Source organism: Trichechus manatus, unplaced genomic scaffold (assembly GCF_000243295.1).
Source record: "Trichechus manatus latirostris isolate Lorelei unplaced genomic scaffold, TriManLat1.0 scaffold00016, whole genome shotgun sequence".
Taxonomy (NCBI): domain Eukaryota; kingdom Metazoa; phylum Chordata; class Mammalia; order Sirenia; family Trichechidae; genus Trichechus; species Trichechus manatus.
The window spans coordinates 22366150-22387958 of record NW_004443952.1 but is presented as its reverse complement, the minus strand read 5'-3'; the positions used below and the strand labels follow the sequence as shown (position 1 = coordinate 22387958).

At 47.6% G+C, this 21809-nt stretch overlaps 1 protein-coding gene across 1 annotated transcript in view; it reads right to left on the bottom strand.

The window, feature by feature from the left end:
- Nucleotides 1-21809, bottom strand: part of GABBR2 (gamma-aminobutyric acid type B receptor subunit 2) — a 272614-nt gene that overhangs the window by 53169 nt on the left and 197636 nt on the right. The window contains exons 10-12 of the mRNA XM_023727472.1: nucleotides 20605-20737; nucleotides 10071-10178; nucleotides 2494-2616 (exon numbers count right to left, since the gene is read on the bottom strand). Coding sequence (XP_023583240.1) covers nucleotides 2494-2616; nucleotides 10071-10178; nucleotides 20605-20737 — 364 coding nt within the window. The remainder of the gene's footprint in view (nucleotides 1-2493; nucleotides 2617-10070; nucleotides 10179-20604; nucleotides 20738-21809) is intronic.

The window sequence follows — 21809 nt, the reverse complement described above, 5'->3', positions numbered from 1 at the left end:
TATGATTGGAACCGAAGTATTCAGAGTGCCCAGAGTAGCCTTGGGCATCCAGGGTGGGTGAGGCAGGGAGGGGACAGACCATGGAGATCTTTCATCATCTCCCCCCAAGCTTAGACTTCTTTGCTTGCTATAGTTCTCCCTCTATAGGTGCTCGCTATGGGTCCTGGGAGAAACAGCCCCTCGAAGAAGAATTCTGGAGACCACATCCCTGAGCACATTGTTCTGTGTCTGACAGAGGAGGATCTGAGAGAAAGCAACTGACAGCTTGGCACCATTTGGTGGAAAAACGACAATAAACAGACAGGACTGTGGGTCGACAAATCAAAGGGTTCTGTTACCATGACAACAGAGTGACAGGGCAACCCTAAAATAAGAGAAGCAGATGAGGAGCTGGCCAGAAAGGTTCAGAGAGAAATCTCAGCAGATAGTGGGAGGGGAGCACAGAGACAGCACATCAGGGTTGGGAACCAGGGGCCTGGATCTCATCCAGGATCTGCCTTGGACAAGCTGAGTGGCCCTCATCAGGACCCTTCCTCCCAGCCTTAGTTTCCTCATCTACACAGAAGGCACTTATATGGTACCCCACTCCTCCTCCGTTTGAGAACCAGTGCCCTGAAAGCTCTGGAATGTTCTAGAGTTCTATGCACAGAGCCATTGAGAGCAACAGTACTTACTATAGAACAGAAGCAAGAAAGGTAAGATTGGTGATAACATACCTTCAGTTATGCAGATCACTGACTGCACATGTTTACTGAGTTAAGTGGTCCAGGGGGACAGGCTTCCTGGATCCATTTCTGGAGTCTACTGACTCTGACTCCTAGCCCTGCAGACCTCTCCCCACCATGGCCCAAGCCTCAGGGATCCCTTGTGCACCCACCTTAACCTTGAGTGGAGGCGGCAGGCCTTCAGCCTCCCTGGCCTGCCCATGGACTCAGCATCAAGCCTCCTGGGCCTGGTCTTTCTCCATCTGCCCTGGGTTCCGGGCCTGCCTCGTCCCCCCCTCCCTGATATTCTGGCCCTCAGTCTGCCCATTATAACTTTCGTGATCATCTGCAGAAGGGGAAACATTTTCCTGCCCCACCCACGTCACAGATCTGTGGCCAGTGACTCAGGTCTATGAAAGTCTGTAAAAACTGCAAAGTGGTGTCCGTGTGCTGAAAGGCAGGATAGCTGGGGGAGGGAGGAGTTAGTGGTGTTGCCACTAACCTGCTGGATAACCTTGGGTAAGTTATATAACTGCTCTGGGCTTCCGCTTCCTTATCAGTGAAACGGGGTTAACAACAGCACCTACTCCATAGAATTGTCAGGGGTAATTGGTTAACACTAAACGTTATCTATCATTATTATTATCATCATTTTCATTATTGCTTGTTATTATCATCATCCAGGCTCTCCCTAGCTTGGAGGCCCAGCTAGCCAATGACAGCTCCTCCTAGTGTTGACATCCTTCCTGGATTTCTGCGTGCTGGCAGTCGGGGAGGGCGGGGGGAGGTATCTCCCCAAGGTGGGGACAGGTCTTCTCCATTGCCAACTGAATGGTGTCCAGATGTCACCTAAACAGCTGAGTCCTGCCCCTTGGCCTGTGGCACAGACACTGTTGGTGCCGCACTCTGCTAGCTCCAGCTGTGCCTGTCTGGAGTCGTGCTTCCTCTTGCGGGTGGACACTGAGGCGGGAGATGGAGCCACACAATCCTAAATCTCACTCCTAGATCCACGTTATCAGAAAATGCTACCACTCCAACTGCATAACTTCTTACTGGGTTGAATAACTTCTTGTCTGCCTCGAGACAAATGAGGCAGGCCAACTCGTTTTAGAAAAAGTTCTTCTCCAGATGGATAAAATCTCCATCTCCAACACACAGAATGACCATTGCCAGCCTAGCTGAAGAATGCACGCTGAATTCCACAGAAAGAAATCCCTCACGATGCAGTGAGAGAAATGGGGATACCCCAGTTTTCTCAACTGAATCCTGTATACTATATCACATTCATTGCTTACAGCACCTTACCCATCTTTGCCCAGCTCCATCCAGCAATGGCACGTTTAATTGAACTTAGAGAAAGTCAGCAAAAGCACCATTCCCAAAAGGAACCAAACTTCCCTAATCTGGACATCCTGGGAAGGCCACTGTGAGTTAAGGGCAAGGCCAAACCCCAGAATATTAAAAAATGTATATATTTAACAGTACTTACTTTTTTTAATGTAAGATTATTTCAACAACAAAATATCTGCTATCAAACATGTAAAAAGAAATATGTTGTTCATCACTTTGAAAATCATATAGTAACTAGTCCTTAGGGGACTTACCTTAAAGGAGAGATAAAAATGCCATGTCATTTCCCTTTCTGCAAGTGAGGGCTTCTAAAACACCTGGAGAGTATTTCTTGCCCAGAAGTGTGCCTTGGGCTATCCAGGAAACGTGCTCCCAGCTGTCCCCACATGTCTGGGAGCCGCGTCCCTGCAGGCCCCCTCCCGCTGGCCCTGGTGCTCACCTCCATGCTGTACCTCTCCACTGTCCTCCTCAGGGGGTCCACAGCCTGCCAGCAAATCAGGATGCACAGGTCGATCAGCAGCATGCCCCCAACAATCACAAGCAGCTTCTGGTCCTTGATGATCTGCAGAGAGGGCAGGAACAGAGGAGGTGGACATGAGAGAGAGCTTTCCAGATGGCAGCTGAGGGGCCAGGTCAGAGGAGTGACCCCATCATGTCACCCTGGCTTGAGTCTTTGTGACTCCGCATCATCTACGGGGCAATTGCAGTCAAACTCCTTTCACTTGGCACTCAAGGCCTTCCTGAGCTTGGCCCCAACCACTCCCCAAACTCACACACGCACTTTGTTGAAGCTTGACCACTCCCTAGTCTCTAGCGTGCTGTGATTTTCACCCTCCACACCTTTCTGAGTACTGGTTCTTTTGCTGAAACGCTCTATGCTTTCTGTTTGGCAAGCTCCTAATAATCCTTAAAGACCCACATCAATTGCCACCTCCTCCTTGAAGTCCTCTCTAACTCCCACAGCAGAACTAATTACTCCCATGTTGTTAGCTGCTGTCGAGTTGATCACGACTCCTGGCAACCCCATGTGAAGAACGAATTACTCTCACAGAGTCCACACCCTCTACCATTTTCAGCATTGATCACGCATTATATTAAGCTGTCTACACATCTGCCTTCCTCAGTAAACTGGGGAGCCCCTGACAGAAGGGAGGCCTGTTTTACTTCTTTATGTACTCTCAGCATCCAGCTGGGCCTGGCATGTAGTAGTAGCTACTTAAAAGTTTGATGGATGGGATTGAGATGAAAGATATAAAAAGAAGAAATACAACCCCCATCACTGTCTGTAGCCTGGGATGTCTTTATTGTGCTGTGAGATTCCCACCCGCCTTCTGTCTGATAGGGACAGACACTATCAGCACCAAAGCTAACTTGTATTTCACTCATTCATATCCCTCCCCCCAAATAAAAGCTACCACGATAAAGCAGTTCTGGAAAAAAATAAACAAAACTGAGGCAGAGGCTTAAGAAATATCACCATGTCCAGCTTTTAACGATTAAAGACATTTTTAAAGGAGAAATAGAACCACAAGAGGCCTCTTTGTGGCCAAATGTGAAAAGAACAAGAAGAACAAGTTGCTGAATTCCTGCCAAAGAGATCAAATCCACCAAAACCCTTTTTACCTGGGGTGGGGTGCTGGCAAAGCCTCTTTTCTGAGATTTTTCCAGAAGCATCCAGTGAACTGCTGATGCTTTGCAGAAGCTCAGCTTACCCTTGCCCTCTGGGGAACCAGGAACTCCCCACCAGTCTTGAGAAACTGAGGTGAAAGGGAGCCACGCCAGGAGCTTAGGCCTGGGACCTGCACTGCCCCCTGGACAGGCTGGAGGGAGCCTCTCTACTTCTGCTGCACACGGGGCTGTTCCAGCCTCCAGGCATTTGCCCACGCTGTGCCTGCCCCCTGGAAAGTCCTTCCCCTACCTTTCTGCAGACACACTACTACTCTGACTTCAAGACTGAGCTCAAGCAGCTCCTCTCTGGGAACCCATGTGTGCCTCACATGGGGCATCCGCTGTAACCATGTTTGGCGAATGGAGGCAGAGACCACTCCGCCTCCTCTCTATACCCTGAAGCTTTGTACAGGGGCTGCACTCAGACTTTCTTGGGGAATGTGTGGGGACTGAAACAGTAAGCTCTCAGGAAAGGGCCAGGAGAAAGTAGCATTGTTGAGCAAGTTCAAGGGAATTGCCTCCTGCCCAGAGCTCAGGTTCTACTTCCCACGAGGTGCCACCTGTTCAGGTTCTTATCCCTCTCCACTGGACCCTCAAGACCTCAGGGCACACATCTTTGTCTCCCCTACGAGGCCAGAGGACATTTCCTCGGAGTTTATGGCCATGTCTACCTTCCTTTGAAGCCCTACGACATTTGTAACTTTACATTTATATGTGGTAACTTGATTAATGTCTATCCTCCCCACTGGATTGTGAGCTCTGTGTGGCTTGTTTTTTGCTCATCGCTGTGTTCTTAGTGCCCAGCCTGAGGCCTGGTGTAGAAATAAACATTCGATAAGCATTGGCTGACATGACCTAAGAAATCATGTCCTGAGCGCTCAGTGCTAGGCTGGTCTATTATTCTCTAAGTATGGTGCAAAGGAAAGAACAAGGAAAGATCTTGTTCTAACCCCAACTCTTGACAAATGTGACCTTGGGCAAATTGTTTAACTTCGTCATACCTCAGTTTCCTCATCTATACGGTGGGGCCAGTGATCTCTAGCTTCCAGGGTTGTTATAAGAATAAAATGAGATGATGTATGGAAAGCACCTAGTATAATACCTGGCACATAGAAGATGATTAATAAATGATAACTTATTATTATAATCATTACTTGGGTCTTGACAATTAGTGATTCTGTGTTTATGTGTAGGACAGTAACATCTAAGGGCAAAGTATGATACTGCACCTCAGCTCTATGAGACATAAGAATAATCATGGATAGACCCCTGGTGGGAAGATCCTGAGAATAAGAAGAGAGGTCATGTCTACTTTTGTACTGATGCCATTCCCAAAACCTGGCACTTGACTTGTTTGTGACTGAATGGAGTTAGATTATGTAGTTATAAATCACATTTCATTCATTACTTGCACATATATTTATTGAGTGCCTACTCTGAGTCAGGATCTCTTCTAGACACTGGGGATACAGCAGTGAACAAAACAGACAAATGTCTTGTCCTCAAGGAGCATGCATTTTAGTGGGAGAGACTAATAGTGACTAATTAAGCAAATATAGTCATGCATATAGACAATATAGTGTCAAATAGAGATGATTTAAAATAATCTTAAATAATGAAAACTAAGAGAAGGAAAGAAAACAAACAGCACTGACCTCAGCATACAAAGTCTGAGCACCAGAGACCTCTTGCATTAGGCATGGCCATCTCCCTATTCTTACCTAGGCTTCTTTGATCTCTCTTCCTTCTTTTTCATGTTTCTCTTCAAAAGCTGTCCAAATTTCTCTCTGGGATACATCAGTGCACACTGATGCCATCACACTTGGTTCTCTCTCTGAGGCCTGGGGGTTACTAGTGGTGCATTCTAACTGATTGAGAGATGGGAGTGAAGGTACCCAGTAATGATTAAACACCAGGTTCTGGAACAAGATCTGAATTTGCATCCTATTATCTAGCAGTGTGATCTTGGGTAAGTTACCTAAGCCCTTCATCTATAAAATGGAGGCAATAACCACACAAACTGCATCCGATTACCAGAGCCTGACCTAAGGTAAATGTTCAATAGATGTTAGCTATTGCTATTATCAAATGTCATTCCCCACTGCTGCTTAGAGCAGAGACTGGCAACTACAGATTTGGCATACTGCCTGTTTTTGTAAATAAAGTTTTATTAGAACACAGTCATGGTCATTCATTTACCTATTTGTAAATGACTGTTTTCATGCTACAACAGCAGAGTTGAACAACTGTGACAGAGACTGTATGACCTTCAAAGCCTAAAATATTTACTGCCTGGTCCTTTACAGAAGAAGATTGCTAAACACAGAAGTTTGCTAGTTTAGAGAAAAGCGAAGTCCTTCACTTCTTCAAAATAAGTTATATTTTCAGATTTAAATTGATTCAGACTGGCCTCCCACCAGGGCCAACTCATCGCCCAGCTCCAGGGAACATCATTCAGTGGGAATACAGTATGAATGGTGCCCCCTGGAGCTGTGCAAAGCAGTGACCCAGCCTTTCTCCCATCACTTAAATGACTGATGCTTCAGTGTAGCTGTTAAAAGCCCTCCTCTGCATTTTCCTTAAGCTGAGCCCAGATGAAGGTTTGAAGGGATGGCTCTGCTGCTTTTTTGTGCATGTTATTGTCGGCAACAGTACCACTGCCTTCAAGGCCATTCCAACTCACAGTGACCCCACAGGACAGAGTAGAACTGCCCCATAGGGTTTCCAAGGCTGTAATCTTTACGGAGGCAGACTGTCACATCTTTTTCCTGTGGAGTGGCTGGTGGGTTCAAACTGCTAACCTTTCGGTTAGCAGCTAAACACTTTAATCACTGCGCCACCAGGGCTTCTGTAGGCAACAGTACCAAGTCGTATTTATAGTGAACTTTCCTTGTCCTTGAAAAACATCTGCCCCAGAACAGAAGGTCTCATCTCTGACTTACAGCTTTCATCTCAACAGTTCAGTTTGGTACTAGTAAGAGGCAGAATAAAGACTGTAATAAGCCCTCTCAATTTAAAATCTTATGGTTGGTTTTTTAGAACAAAACTGTAACGTGCGGTAAAAAAACCGAATTTGGAAGCATTAAGTTACCATGTGTCAAGACTTCTTTTAAAAGTCTTCTTTTTCTTTAATGTCTTAAAAAATGTGGCCATATGGGGTGAAGTTCGCATGGGGGGGCAGGACATGCCATTGTGCGTGGAGGGAAGAAAAGATAGAAGCCAAGGAAAGAAGAAAAGGATAAAAAGACTGTATGAAAAAAAGTGTATGATCGCAGTTACAACTTTATGCAAATCTAATATATGTATCAGTAAAAACAAAAAAAGGGAGGGCACAAAAAAAGTCCAAGCTTCTTTAAAAAATCCAGTAAAACAAAATGAGAACAATAAAAACCAATACTGGCTATATAAAAAAGCTGGAATTATGGAAAAGACTACAGTTTTGAATAGCAACTGCCACAACTCTTTCAAGACAACCTTGTTCCCTGATTTAATTTATTTTTTTTATTGGGGTAAAAATATGTATAACAATCATTTGCCATCCCAACCTTTTTTACATGTACAATTAGTGACATTAATTACATTTACCATGTTGTGTAACCATTGCCACTAACTTTCCAAATATTTTCATCACTCTTAACAGAAACTCAGTGCCCCTCAAGAAATACCTTTCCCTCCGTCCTCCCTCCTGGCCCTAGTAACCGCTAATAAACTTTGGCCTCTATGCATCTGCCTATTCTGGATATTTCATATAAGTGGGATCATATAATATTTGTCTTTTGTGTCTGATTTATTCTGACTTGAGTTTTTGATTCACGTAAGGTATGAATTTTTCTTCTACGCCTACTCTAATTTGGCTGATAAATGATACTTGGCTGTAGCACCACAAACCTGCTCCTGGAATAATCAGAAAGCCAAGGGCAACCCCAAAGAGTTTCTCCCACCAGAATGGTATATTCATTTGGCCTTAATCATCTTCACAACAAACAAAGCTGGTGACCAAATCTTGTACTCAAAGCGTTTGGCAGTTTCTCAAACAAGCCCGTTCCCTGGACACCTGGGCCTGAGCTCTCTAAGTTGCCCAAACTCTCAGGGGTGGAGGGAGTTTCCCCTGTCCTCTCAGGCAACCTCAGGAGGAAGTGAGTTAAGCATCGAGGTTGCTGGAAGCCACGTCACTCTGTCACCTCACATTGAGCTTCCAGACAACTGAACTGAAGTGTATCCTGACATGTTTTGTCAATTGTTGCCAGACAACCTGAGTGTTCTTGCACTGCACTCATATGAGTAAGGGAACATAAAGGCTGGTTCTTTATTACAGAAAATAATACGGATGAATCACATATTGACACAGAGGCATCAACACTGATTCTTAAAACCGGGATGGCATCGTCAAAAGTGGCAGAGCGTATTTCAACAGGAGCCCTAGGAGTAGGAGGGACCGCAGAAGTCACTTAGACCTGTGCTTCTCAAACTTTGGTTTACATCCCCCTCACCTGCAGGGCTTGTTAAAACAAAGCTTCCGGGGCTCCACCCCAGGCATTGTGATTCAGTAGGGCTGGGATAGTGAGACCAGATAATTTGCATTTCTAACTGGTTCCCAGGTGAAGTGATGATGCTGCTGGTCCAGGCGTCACTCAGAGTAGCCCTGCTCTCGACCAGAGATCTTCACCTGGGAAAGCCTGTAAACTAGTGGTGCTGAGCTCCAGCCCAGAGAGTTGGTTTCACCTTGCTTGAGCTGGGTTATGTTTTGTACTGGTCAGACGCTCCCATTTGATTGCAACGTGTCGCCAGGGCTGAGAAAGACCAGGTGGCCAGCTTTCTCTTCCTCCAGAAGGCAGGGGCAGATTAAGCAGTAAGCAAGGTACGCACGGGCTTACTTGTGTTTACTTACCAATTTGTAGTGCACAAATTCACGTGGGTTTCACCACATCTTTGAAATTGTGCACTACAGATTAGTAAATAAGTAGGCCCGTGTATACCTTGCTTATTGGGCAATTGGTCCCTGCCAGAAGGGAGTTGTCAGGGCTGCTGCTGAGGCCCAGACTGGGGAGGGGCCCCTCTGGACCAGCACTGGGAGTGGGTGGCAGAGCCAGACTCTTCCCTCCACTGCAGCTTCCTCCCTCTAAATGCAGCCTGCAGTTATCCTAAGTTGTGTCCAGGTGTGGGGCAGAGAAGGCAGGATACACACCTGCCCCATATGGAGAAGGAAGCATTCTTGGCTGTAAAGAGGCATGTGGTGGGGCTGAGGAGTGAGAGGGCCACCTGTGTACCAGGCAGGAGACCACAGAATCACAGCTTAAAAAAAAAAAAAATCAAACTCGTTGCCATCGAGTCAATTCCGACTCTTAGCGACCCTATGGGACAGAATAGAACTGCCCCATGGGGTTTCCAAGGGGCAACTGGTGGATCTGAACTGCTGACCTTTTGGTTAGCAGTTGCAGCTCTTAACCACCGCGTCACCAGGGCTCCGAGAATCATAGCTCAGGAGACAATAAATACTGTTTCAATTCATCCCCATTTTACAGATAAGGAAACAGAGGCTTAGAAAGAGAAAGAGATTTGCCTAAGATCACACGGCAGGTGAGTGGTCAAGCAGGCACTAGAACACTGGTCTCCTGCTTTGCCGGCTGAACCCGCTGCCTCTGGCCTACCTGCTGTCTGCCACAGGCGTCAGGGCTCAGAACTCAGGTAACAGGACAGCAAAACCCAAGTTTTGGGTGAAGTACCAGAACAACAGCTGCCACATTCCAAAGTGGGCGGTGAGACCACAAGGTAGGATTTGCAAAGGAAGTGTCTGTAAACCAGGTATACCCACATGGGGCGGGGGTGGGGGGTGGGGGTGGTGAGAAGGTAAAGTGTGTGTGTGTGGAGGGTGGGGAGGGAGTGCCGATGGGGAAGAGGATTTTTGGAAAGAGGCCTCATGGTGCTATGAGACCCCTCCCCAGGTGAGAAGATGGGGGCGGTGAGATTGCTTCCTCCTTTCCCTCAAATCAAGAGAGAGGCTAAAGACTAAGACAGACTAGGAAGAAAGGACTGGAAACCTACTTCTGAAAATCAGCCGATGAAAACCTTATGGATCTCAACAGAACACTGTCTGATCTAGTGCTGGAAGATGAGCCCCTCAGGCTGGAAGGTACTCAAAACATAGACTGACACGACAGCCACAACAATGGGCTCAAACCTATCAAGGATCATGAAGATGGCGCCGGACCAGACAACGTTTTGTTCTGTTATACGTGGGGTCACCACGAGTCAGAGCCAACTTGCCAGCAACAAATAACAACAATAAATATTTGCTAAATAAATGCTAAGTAACATTGAAAACACCCAAGACAGAAGCAGAGTGATTACCTTCTTCTTCATTTTCACATTTTTGAAGATGGCATGGACCCTCCACGTCTTTGCAAACATTGCCCCGAAGGCAGTTGTGTAGCCCACGGTGAGAATCCAGGTCCTGACCTAGAGGCCGCGAGAAAACGGAAGCATTAACATTTAGGTGGATGAACCTTGCATTTGTGAGACTATCTCAGCAGGGGGAACCTGGATGACAGGGACTAACAACCTACTCGGCTGCTAACCGGAAGGTCGGCGGTTCTAACCTACCAGCCACTCTGTGGGAGCCAAGACCTGGTGATCTGTTCCCATAAACATTACAGCCTAGGAAACCCTATGGAGCAGTTCTACTCTGTCATATAGGGTTGCTATGAGTCAGAATGGACTCAACAGCACCTGACATCAATAGTCCTTCAATCAAATTTCAATTCAACGGACATTTAGTGCTATTGACCACTTGCCAGACCCAGAGCACTAAACACAGAGGGGTGTGAGATACAAAGCCTGCCTTTGCCCAGAGAGGCCAGTCACAGAGAGAGGCACAGAGACACCAGGACCACTGAGGAATCACCAACGGGTGATGGATCAGCCCCTGGTCTGCCCTTCCTCCGTGTCTCCCTCCCTCCCTTGGGTGCCTTCTATGTGGGGAAGAAAGAGCTGAAGGTGAACCAAATCACTGACTTCATCTCCTCACTTGGGCCCGCAGGAGGCCATGGGGGACCCTCTTCTACTGGACACCCCACTCCTGGGTTATGGGCGGGGGGTCGGGGGAGGAGGGCACAGAGGTGCAGGACGGAGACTAAGCAGATGAAGGAGCCTGCCATGGCCCTTCTCAGTGCTTGGTGCCAACCGTCAGCTCTGGAGGAGCAGGACAGCACTCAGCCCAGAGCTGGCCCTGGGGGCACCTCATGGGCAGCTGCAGCCAGGCCAGATGTAGGCTCTAACATGGGGCAGCTTGGTTACGGGGAGAAAGGCTATGACTGGCCTTTGGAAAAGAGAGGGGTGGATGCTGCCTGGCTCCTGTGGCCCAACCGTTCTCCCCTCACAGTTCAGGCCACTTGGGTCCTACTGAAGACGACCTGTGCAGTGTGACCTCAGAGTCCAGTTATCCAGCACCAGGCCAGCCTAGCTGCTGAGCCCACACTTAGACCCTGGTTCCCTGCTCGCGTCTGACGTCCTGCCTGGTTCTCACCTGTTCCCCAGGACAAAGGTGTGCCCTGATGCCTAGTCCTGGGCTGGTGGCTGATGTGAATTGCCAGCTCTGTCTGGTGCCTGCACCCTGCTTACTTGGGTCCCTGCAGGCTGGGACAGGCCACCATCATCCCTTATGTTTGGGGACCTCCTGCACGCCCGCTGCCCACCTGCACTGCCATCGTTGCCATGCCCCAGCTCTCAGATCCCAGCCTCCCTTGCTGGACTGGACACTCTCCTAGTACCCAGAGATTGGCATTATCTCCAGGTTGCGCCACACATCAGAGTTGTATCAGGATCTCACAGATAATGTCAGTCATTCATTCAGTCATGTAATTCATTCTTTTGTCTGTACATTCAACAAGTAGTATTAGGCCAGAGGCGAAGTATATACAGTAATAGTAATAACAAACAAAACAACAACAGCAAGCAAACAAAAGCCAGGGTTAACTTTTTGGAGCTATTAGCTGAGTGAGGAAATCACTTTACAGGCGAAGAAACTGAGGCCCAGAGCATTTAAGCTATTTCCCTCAACTCCACCATGACGCATTTGTGGAGCTGAGCCTGAACTCAATGATTCATCCCAGTCCAGCCCTCTCTCCACCACCTCAGGCTGCCTCCTCCTTAGTAGAGTCTCCTCAATCCAAATCAGGCTCATCCACTCCCAGGAGCCACTGTCAGAGGGAAAGGGTACACCCAGGGGGAGTAGGTGATCAGCCTGAGAACATTATCCTGGATGATCTCAACACACTTTTAAAGCTAAGAGTTGACATGACTGTTAAGATTCATGGTCTCCAAGCTTTTTTGATCACATTCTCCTGCCAGAAAAACAATTTTAAACATGAATATATAAAGATTATGGAAATCTAAAAAAGGGTGGAAAAAGATGAAATACCAGTATTTTTAACTCACCGTGTGATTGACAAAGATCTCTTGAATTTCGAGCAGACATGTCACTTAGATGTGCTTTAATATTTGCTTTGACTTATGTTTTCTCTGAAGTGATCATTCTCAAGCCACTTGTCTATTTTGTTAGGGCTAAATTCGTTAAGACTCAATAATATAAATTAGTTAAAACTCAATACTACAAATTTAACCTGGCATCTGGAAACTGCAACATGTTGCCATAAACTGAAAGCAAAGAACGGCTCAGGATGCCTGTGGAGAGAAGAGGTAACATGGCAGCCAGAGACTGCTCTCCTCAGAAGGTCCTGCTTGCAGGGTTGGCTCTTGGCTGGGGCCTGGGAACTTGGATTTCTGGAGGGTTCCCACCATTCCCTGAAAAGAGTGGCTCACTGTGCCTAAACTATTTGTACAAATCTAATCTCATTCCCCTGGCTTAAGCGCTTTACTGCTCCACAAAGCCTTCAGGTTAAACCCTAAATTTTGAGCAGGGTGTGGTCCTCACCCCCACCCCGCATCTGTGCTGATACTCATCACCTGGCACTTTATGCTCAGTCAATACCACAGTAAGGAGCCCTGGTGGTGCAACGGTTCAAACCCACCAAGCAGTTCCGTGGGTGGAAGACCTGGCAATTTGTTCCTATAAAGATTACAGCTTAGGAAACCCTATGGGGAAGTTCTACCCTGTCACATTGGGTCACTATTAGTCAAAATCAACTTGACAGCACCTAACAATAACAATACCACCACCACACTGCTTGAACATTCCCTACTCACCATGTTGGCTCCTGCTGCAGGGCCTGGCATGAGCTATTTCTTCTGCTCAGATGCCATTCCTTGCTTTGTCTCCCTGACAAATTATTATTTGTCTTCCCAAATCCAAACTCAAAGACCACCTCCCCTGAGAAGACTTCCCAGATCTTGTGGGGAGAGGTCACAGATCCCTTGTCCTGGTGACCTCTGCCTTCACCCATGTCTCTGTTATGGGGGCACACTGATGTCATCTATCTGATTAGCTGCCTGCCTCTCTCATGAGATGGGGCTACTTAAAGGCAGCCCTATCCTGTCCATCTTTAAATCCTTGGAGCCCAGCATGGAGTGATGATCAGATTGGATGGGCCAGCTTAAGAGGTAATGAGTTCTTCATCACCAGAAATGTGCAAGTCAAATGGGCAAGAACATGAAAGGAACACCACCGAGGGAGCTGGAATATTTGATGGAAAAAGAGGTTGAGTTCATGGCCTCAGCGGTCCCTTCCACCCAAATGAAATAGACTGGGAGGTAGGGAGCCCCACTGTCACTCCATATATGTAAGCAGAGCCTGGAGGACCCCATGTTAGGATGCTGTAGGGGCACTTCCTGCAGTGAGGAGATTTCATTTGATGACTCCCCCTCGACCCCCACAGGCACTTCACTTCTGTGTAGCTCTATGATCTGGAACATTCTGAGGGGCTTTAATGATTCTGTTTTCCAATATGTTGCCTCTAATACATGTCTATACTGATTCGTCAGCATAAGACAAGCAGCTACTTCACTTCTCCCAAAGTCTTATATGTACTCTTCTGATGTCAACATCTTTTCTTCTCTCCCCTCAGCCATAAAGTACTCAGCTCCCTTTGCAAACTGCCTTGAACATATATGTCCATGGGGGGAGAAGAACTTTAGGTTGGCAGTGCCAATCTCTGTCTTAGCGATAAAAAAGGAAGAAAAAAAAAATCAGAGCAAATCTCCACATGGAAAGAAAAATCTATGTCCCAAACCATTCTACTCAACCATTTGTTCCATTGATTTGACGAAGGTAAGTCTGGTGGGGCGAAGGGCCTTCACTGCTCTTTAGGGGATCAGCAGGAAAATGGACACACAGCCTCTGCTTACAGGTCTGTTCTGACAGGTGACTGGGGCTGCCGTGCTGGGGGGCTCCAAGTCATCACAGATGTATGCGCCCTGGGCCGGGCGGTCAGATTTTAGAAGAGGGAGCCCCTGGTGGTCAACTTGACACAGGGGAGCAAGCCGCTCTCCCACTGTCAGAAAGGGTTTTGAAAAGCCCTTTTGTTTCATTCAGACTGCTCACCCCAGGCAGTCGATAGCGAGGAGGGAGGGAAAGAAAATGCAGACCAACCAAAAGGAAACACCAGACCACCATCACGTACAAAGTGTGTGGGGAGGGGGATAGGGGGCTGTAACCCAGAGCTGAGAGTCCTGACTTCAGTCAGGGGTGTCAGGGGCCTGCCGTGTCTTCCTGGGCCAGAGGGTGGCGGGGAGACCTGGTGTGTGCCCTGAGGTAATAACCCTCTAGAGAGCACCCTTAGAAACAGCTCCGGAAGACCTCGTTTTGTTTAGTGTCCTTTAGATAAAGACCCACAGGGACAATTTCCTCTGGAGCTTAGAGTAAGGCAAAGTCTTACAATTCTGGGGGCCACAGAGATTCCAGGCACAAATAGGGGTACTCTGGGACTCACGTCAGGGCCAATGGGGCATCTTAGGAGCTGTGGTGCACGTTAGAGAAAGGCACCCCTTCTGGGAGGAGAAATTTACTGAGAGGCACCCCCTCTGGGCCCTTTTTGGAAGACCCCCCTTCTTAAGCACGTAACCGTGACCATCCATATAAGCACGGGATCACATGCTGAAAAAACAGCCCCCAAACTCACAGGATTGCATCAGGTTATCTCTCAACTGCCTCAAAAAGAAATCCTCAAGCAAAATTATATCACAGACTTTTATGGACTTTTAAATAAAAACGTATCACTAATTCCTACTAGGCTTGAATTTATCAGGTGGCCAGGTGGGTGTTCCTAGTCTTTACCTTCTGAGTTAGAGTTAGAAAGTCCTAGCATATTAGAGAGGGCTGGAAGAGAGCACTATGCTTCCCAATCCAGTGCCGGGGACCCCACTACCACATTTCTGCCCATCCCGAACCCACACCCCTCCTGTGAGCAGCATGGAGGGCTGAGAGCATGCCTTGTGGAATCTTAGCAGAAACACCAGCACGAATGTGGGAGGGGTAAGAACCCAACCCTGCCTCTGTGACATGACTGCCCTGCTTCCTGGGGCTCTGAGTGGAGGCCACACCCAGCATCTTCTAGCCCAGAAGCCCCCTTCCTCCCCTAGCTGGTCCTCAGGGGACAAGGTTTCTGGTGCTTCCAGGACCGTCTCCAAGAGAGACACACACAAATACAGCACTGGCTACCAATCTCGGCCTTGCTGCTCTAAGCGTGGGCTATGGATGCAGCATCGGCATCACTCGGGAATGTGTTAGAAATGTAGCATCTTAGGCTGCACCCCAGAACTACTGAAGCAGAATCTGCATTTTCACAAGCTCCCCAGGTGACTCACATGCACACTGAGCTGCACTGTCTGTGCAGTTAGAAGGCAGGATTGTGGTTACTCTTGCGGGGGCAGTGTGGACAGTAGATGGAAGGGGATAGGAGGTGCTTCTGGGATGCTGGTAATGTGCTGCTTCTTGATCTGGATGCTGGAGTTGCAACTATCAGCAAGTGGAGGTGGCTGGGAGGTCTAGAGCCTTGCCTCTGACTCCTGCAGCCCTGAGCTGAACTGGCTTCTCCTAGCTCTTAAGCCACATTGCAATGACTGGGGACTCATGTTGGGCATCCTCCAAGGTCCCAGCTGTGTCATTTCTGACCTCCCTTGCAGCCTGCCCCGCGGCCCCTTTCAGCTTGCCTTCGGCTTAGGCAGGCCCTAAGTCTGTTCCTGACCCAGTTCTAGCAGAGCAAGGCCACGTGAGGCTAGATGTCACCATGGATAATGTATACCAAATTGGCTAGCATCAAACCCAATTTTTCCAGCCTCTTCTTCATCCCAGCCTACTCTGGTTTATCAATGTCTCTAGGCAGCGTCCACAGGTGAACACAATTATCCAGACATAGTCCCATCATTCATTCATGTATTCATAATGATAATGGCTAACATTTATTGAATCTTACTACATGGCTGGCACTAAGTGTGTTACACACATTACCACATTTAATCTGCACAACTCTATTATTGTCACCTTTTACAGAGGGGAAATTAGGGTCAGAGATGCTAAGAAGCTTCAAGTTACACAATGAGAAAGTAGCGTGGCTGGGATTTGAACACACGTTCAAAAGCAGAGGTGCTCTCTTATGTACCAAAAAACAAAACCCATTGCCATCGAGTCAATTCCGACTCATAGCGACCCTATAGGACAGAGTAGAACTCCTTGATAGGGCTTCCAAGGAGTGGCTGGTGGATTCAAACTGCTGACCTTTTGGTTAGCAGCCAGGCTCTTAACCACTGTGCCACCCGGGCTCCTCTTATGTGCCAGGCACTCCGATACACTTAGGGGATGCATCAAAGATGAATGAATAAATATACTAAAAACCACTGAATCATACACTTTAAAAGGGAAAATTGTATGGTATGTGACATATCTCAATTAAAAAAAAACCTGAATGGACAAAAATTTTGGTTGGGATAAATGTTTACTGGATCCCTAAGAATTTCATTTTTGTTGACCTATTCTCCTGGCATATGCATACCTGGGTGGCCCAAATGGTTAAGTGCTCAACTACTAGCCAAAAGGTTGGTAGTTCGAACCCACTCAGAGGTACCTCAGAAGACAGGCCTGGCGATCCACTTCTGAAAGATTACAGCCTTGAAAACCCTATGGCATTCAAGACCCCTCTGCACACATGGGGTCACTGTGAGTTAGAATCGACTCGATGCCCGCTAACAACAACAACATTCTCTTGGCATAAACCAGTAACAAAAAATCACAATGTTTCTTAAAAAGAGATGAATGAAACATATGAGGCATCTTTGTAGTCTGACAGAGCTAGTTTTAAACTTCAGGTCTGCCATCTACCAAAATATGACATGATCGCGTGGAGTTTCAGTTTCCTCTCCTGTTAAAGCAGGGACAGTGAACTTCACCTTGTCAAGTGGGTGTAGGGATTTGAAGGAAAGGCTGCACCTGGCAGAAAGCTTTCTCTTGGTAAATCACACCTGGCAGATATTCACCACCATGAATGGTGACCCCATGTGTGTCAGAGTAGAATTGTGCTCCATAGGGTTTTCAAGGGCTGAGTTTTTGGAAGCAGATCGCCAGGCCTTTCTTCCAAGGCACCTCTGGGTAGCTTAGAACCTCCAACCTTTTGGTTAGCAGCTGAGCGTGTTAACCGTGTGCATCACCCAGGGACTCACACCAAATGAATTTCACTGAGGCACTGGCCCCACCTTGGGGGTTAACTACATACAGTTGCTGACCACTTCCACTGCCAGGGATGTGTCTGGAGAGCCCAGGAAGCTGCTGCAGACACACGTGACCTGCCCTGGGATCTAAGGAGTCCCTGGGGCATCCTTGCCTGCACTACAGAGTCCCTTCTTACCCCTCCCACACTCATGCTGGGGTTTCTGCTAAGATTCCACAAGGAAGGCAAGCAAGCGCCACCTTTTTTCCTCTCCACTCGCCTGGCTCCCTCTCCAGGCTGATGTCTGGATTCCTGAGCCAGGTCAGTGCGACCCTCCTCCCACTTCCTGGCACAGGGGCTCTGTCCCATGCCCAGCACTGTCCTCACAGGCAGCTCTGGGCCCACAGGGGCCATGTTGCTATGGTGATTCCACTACCCACTCAGTGTCCAGGGAAACAGCTCGGTGTAGCTGGAGCTGTTTGCAAGACTTGCTGAAACCAACACTGACAAGCTGGGAAGATTCCAGAAAAGGTCAGAGGGAAGGGGAATGGGAACTAAATGTAACTGCTTTCCTCCTAGCAGTAACACTCTGCATGTGTGTGTGGGGGGGTATGCATGCTCGCTCACATACACTCACACGTGAACCCACTCCCTGTTCAAGTTACACGGCCCTTACGAGCAGAGGTACTGCCCCTAGAGGGACATTATCTGGTGTGATTGTCATAGGTTTCTCCCTGAGGTGGTGTTGATGGTTTCGTTTCTATATTGAAAGCTGAAAGGAAGAAAAGTGGCATTTACGTGGCAACAGAGTAGACTGAATTGTGACCTTCATTGCACTGTGTCTGAAGCTGACTTCATGGTCTACCTGGTTCCCTGTCCTACAAGATTTCTTACAGCACACAGTGTGGGACACCAGGAAATTATACTGTTGATGCAAGGGAAGATAATAAACTGGATGCCTCCCTCTGCCCCACATACTCGCCCTATGTACTAGGTGGCTTGCCGGAATCATCCTTTTTAACTCACGTCACAATCCTACACGGGAAATACTGTTATGTTCATTTTACAGATGGTAAAACCGAGGTTCAGAGAGGCGAAGTCACTTGCCAGAGGCAAGAGCTAGTAAGTGTTGGAGGTGGGAATCACACCCAGGCTGTTGTTTAAGATCTCTGCTCCACGGCGCCAGGCTACATCTTCTTCCTGCTGGGTTAGAGCTTACTGAGGGCAACCCTCTAGGCCCAAAGAGAGGAGAATCCAAGACACCAAGTAAAATAAAAGAGCCAAATGCCCTAGGATAGCAGGTGGAGTACAACCCAAATCGTACTCATTGGGGACAGGTATTTAGGCTCTAAGCTTCTCCTCCCAGGTGGTATTGGGAATGATTAAATAAATGACCCCCATCCTCACCCGTGTACAAATTTGTGCTGACCCAATTCAATTCAAGGTAGTTAATCTATGCTTTTCCCTCACAGTCATGAATGTGGGCTCCCCTTTGCAGAGCCTCTGAAACAGCCCTGACTGCAAATAAATTAATTCTCAGGGGTGGTGAGAACCGGGCCCTAACATCTTTCCGAGCCCTCCTGTTTGGAGCTAATGCTGATTTGTAAAGCGCTTCATGATTTATTCATGCCGCCTCCCCAAGCTTCCCAGGACAACCTTCCCCTCACACAAATGAGTGCAACACCCAGAATAAAATGTCAGGCTTCATTAAAAGAAAAAACCCAGTGTGGGGGACGTCCCTTTTTTTGCTCCCTAGCCTGCATCACCCAGCGTTTGTAGAATTCAGGTCAAAGTCGGGAAAGCACCTGTGCTTCAGAAGCCTCTGTCCCCTGGACAAGAAGAGACGGCAGAGGCTTCTTCTGGGAGGAAGAGACTCTCCAAGAGCTGGGCAGCTCTAAACGTCTGCCTCAAGTCTCTCTGCACTGGGGGACTGGAACTCGGGCCAGTTCCATGCATGCCCAGACAGCAGGCAGGAGCCGGGCAGAGGAGCTCCAGGAGGGACTGGGGCCATGGCAGAACCAGGGTAGAGATCTGTCCGTGATCCTCAGCAGGGAGACCAAGGCAGGCCTTCCCCAGGCCCCACTTCACAAGGAGCCATTAAGGTGCAAGAGCACTGTGTAAATTACCCGTTGCTGTCGAATCGATTCTGACTCACAGAGACCCTACAGGACAGAGCAGAACTGCTCCATAGGGTTTCCAAGGCTGTAAATCCTTATGGAAGCAGCCTGCCACATCTTTCTCCTCTGGAGCAGCTGGTGGATTCAAACCTTGCTAAACCTGACCCACGAGGACCTTTGAGCAGCTCAGCTTCTTCAAAACTGACTCCAGGCACCCTGATGCCAGACACCCTGATGCCAGGCACACGGGGGACTTGCATCTCTTGATAGATTCACCTCCTTAACCCCTCGAAGGGCAGAATAAGCAGGAGGTGGGTCAGTGCCAAGCTTGGAATAAAAATCCGAGTAGGAATTGTGAACAAAGTGAGCTCTGGACCACTTGGGGCTTGACTCACCCCAGGTGAGAAGGGGTGTCTGAGTACCCCAGCGACCTCACAACCCCTCTGGGTTAGTGGTGATTCGACCACACACTTCTCAACCAGAACCTTTAGGACAAAGTGAGCACATCAACTCCACGGCAATGTGTTTTGGTTTTTTAATAGACAGAGCATACAGTAAAAACCAAAAAACCCAAACTCACTGCCATTGAGTCGATTCTGACTTATAGCGACCTTATACATAAATAGATATACAGTATATCTATGGTATTAACATTTCATGGGAGGGACAATTAGGGAAAAATGTTTTAAAAGGCTCCTTAGAGGAGCAATAATGAAAACAATGGTTGAGAAACACAGCTTAAATAGAAAATACTGATTCCAATCTTTTCTATATGACTCAAAGTCATCCATCCAAACACCTCTCACTACATTCTGCGATGGTGTCGAGTAAATGGGAGAATTTGTTCCTTCACTAAGTGACTCGACACTGCTTTTCTGGTTGGTAACTTTTCTCCATTCCTTTTCTATGTTATCCAGTCTTTTCTCGGTGGGCTCTCTTCTAGCAGTGGCCTGTAAAATTCATTACCTTAATTTTACAGGTAATAATTCAGTCTGTTCTGGTCTGAAAGTAACACCATATTTCCCCACTGAGTTGCGCGAACTGCTGAATGGGTCATTTGCTGCCTGTTCATGAAACTTTTTATGTATTTCTGTGTTTGTGTCTGTTTCTGATGACTGAGGTCACCAAGAAAACTTTACACCATATGCCATTAGAATATGTAAGATTACTTACAGTGCAAAGTGTTTCAAAGGTCTTTTCAGAGACAAAGGATCCATCAAGGCCAAAGAGAAATATAGATGCATAGGAGAGCATTCCTCCAAGGATAATAAGGTTGTTCATATATGGACTAGACATTTTTATCAACCTGACAAAAGAAAGAGAGAATCTATTTAATAGATTGTTAATTTCATCATTCCTTCAAAGCATATTTTCTGAATGCTTGTTGTTGTTGTTGTATACCAGGTGTACACGGTTGTCAAGGCTGGAGAGCAGAGGGAGAACGCAAGCCCTGGCTTCCTCCACCGTCCTCTCCCCAGGGCTTTGCCATCTACTAGGGGCTCTTTTCCCCTTCACTAAGTGACCCAGACAGCTACAGCTACATATATATTTCTAGTTGTTGATTTTCCTGTCTCCTCTGTCAAGTTCACCTGCTACTTCTCTAGGGCCATCTTTGTAGCACCAGCTTATTCAGCCATCAATTTTCAGTTTACTCAAAAGCTTTAAGTCAACAAGTGCTTCTGGCTGGAGCTGGGAACACAGGCCAAACCCAAAGCATTCTATATTTAAGTTCAGGAACCTTCAACTGTGAGGAGGGAGACTCCCATACCACTCTTCCGCACTGAGTGGATCAGGACTAGGAGGTCTACAGGTGAGAATTTGGGGTTACTCAGGAACTGTAGTCACCAGATGGGAAGTGAGCAACCACTTCAGCTGCAGAAGTCACTGGTGTGAACTGTGGACTGTACATGGGCTTTCCAGTCGGGAGCACTGGGTCCAGCGCTTAGTCCCTGCTACCCTATAGGGGTGCATCCTTGGGCAAGTCACTTAACCTCCTGAGGCTCAGTTTCTTTACCTGTAAAATGGGAGTACTCATCACTCTGCCTAGGATACACGTGAAGCTGATATGCGACTGGGTCCCTGGAGGTCCTTTAAGAAAACGTGCACTGTGCTAAGGCAACTTCATCCTTGGTATCATAGGAGGCTGGTGAGGGGAGAGGCCGGGAGTTGGGGAAGGCTTCCTGGAGGAGGTGGTCTTTAAGGGATGAGTAGAATTTAGGGAAATAGAAGTGAGGGGGGATTTGGAACCACAATGACATTTATTTCCTACCTATTTGCAGATTTTCTACTAATCAAGCCAGTCAAAAAAATGTACCTGGATGCCAGGCTACTGGAAAGAGGGATGATAATTTTCCACCAGGAGGACAAGAGGGGATATA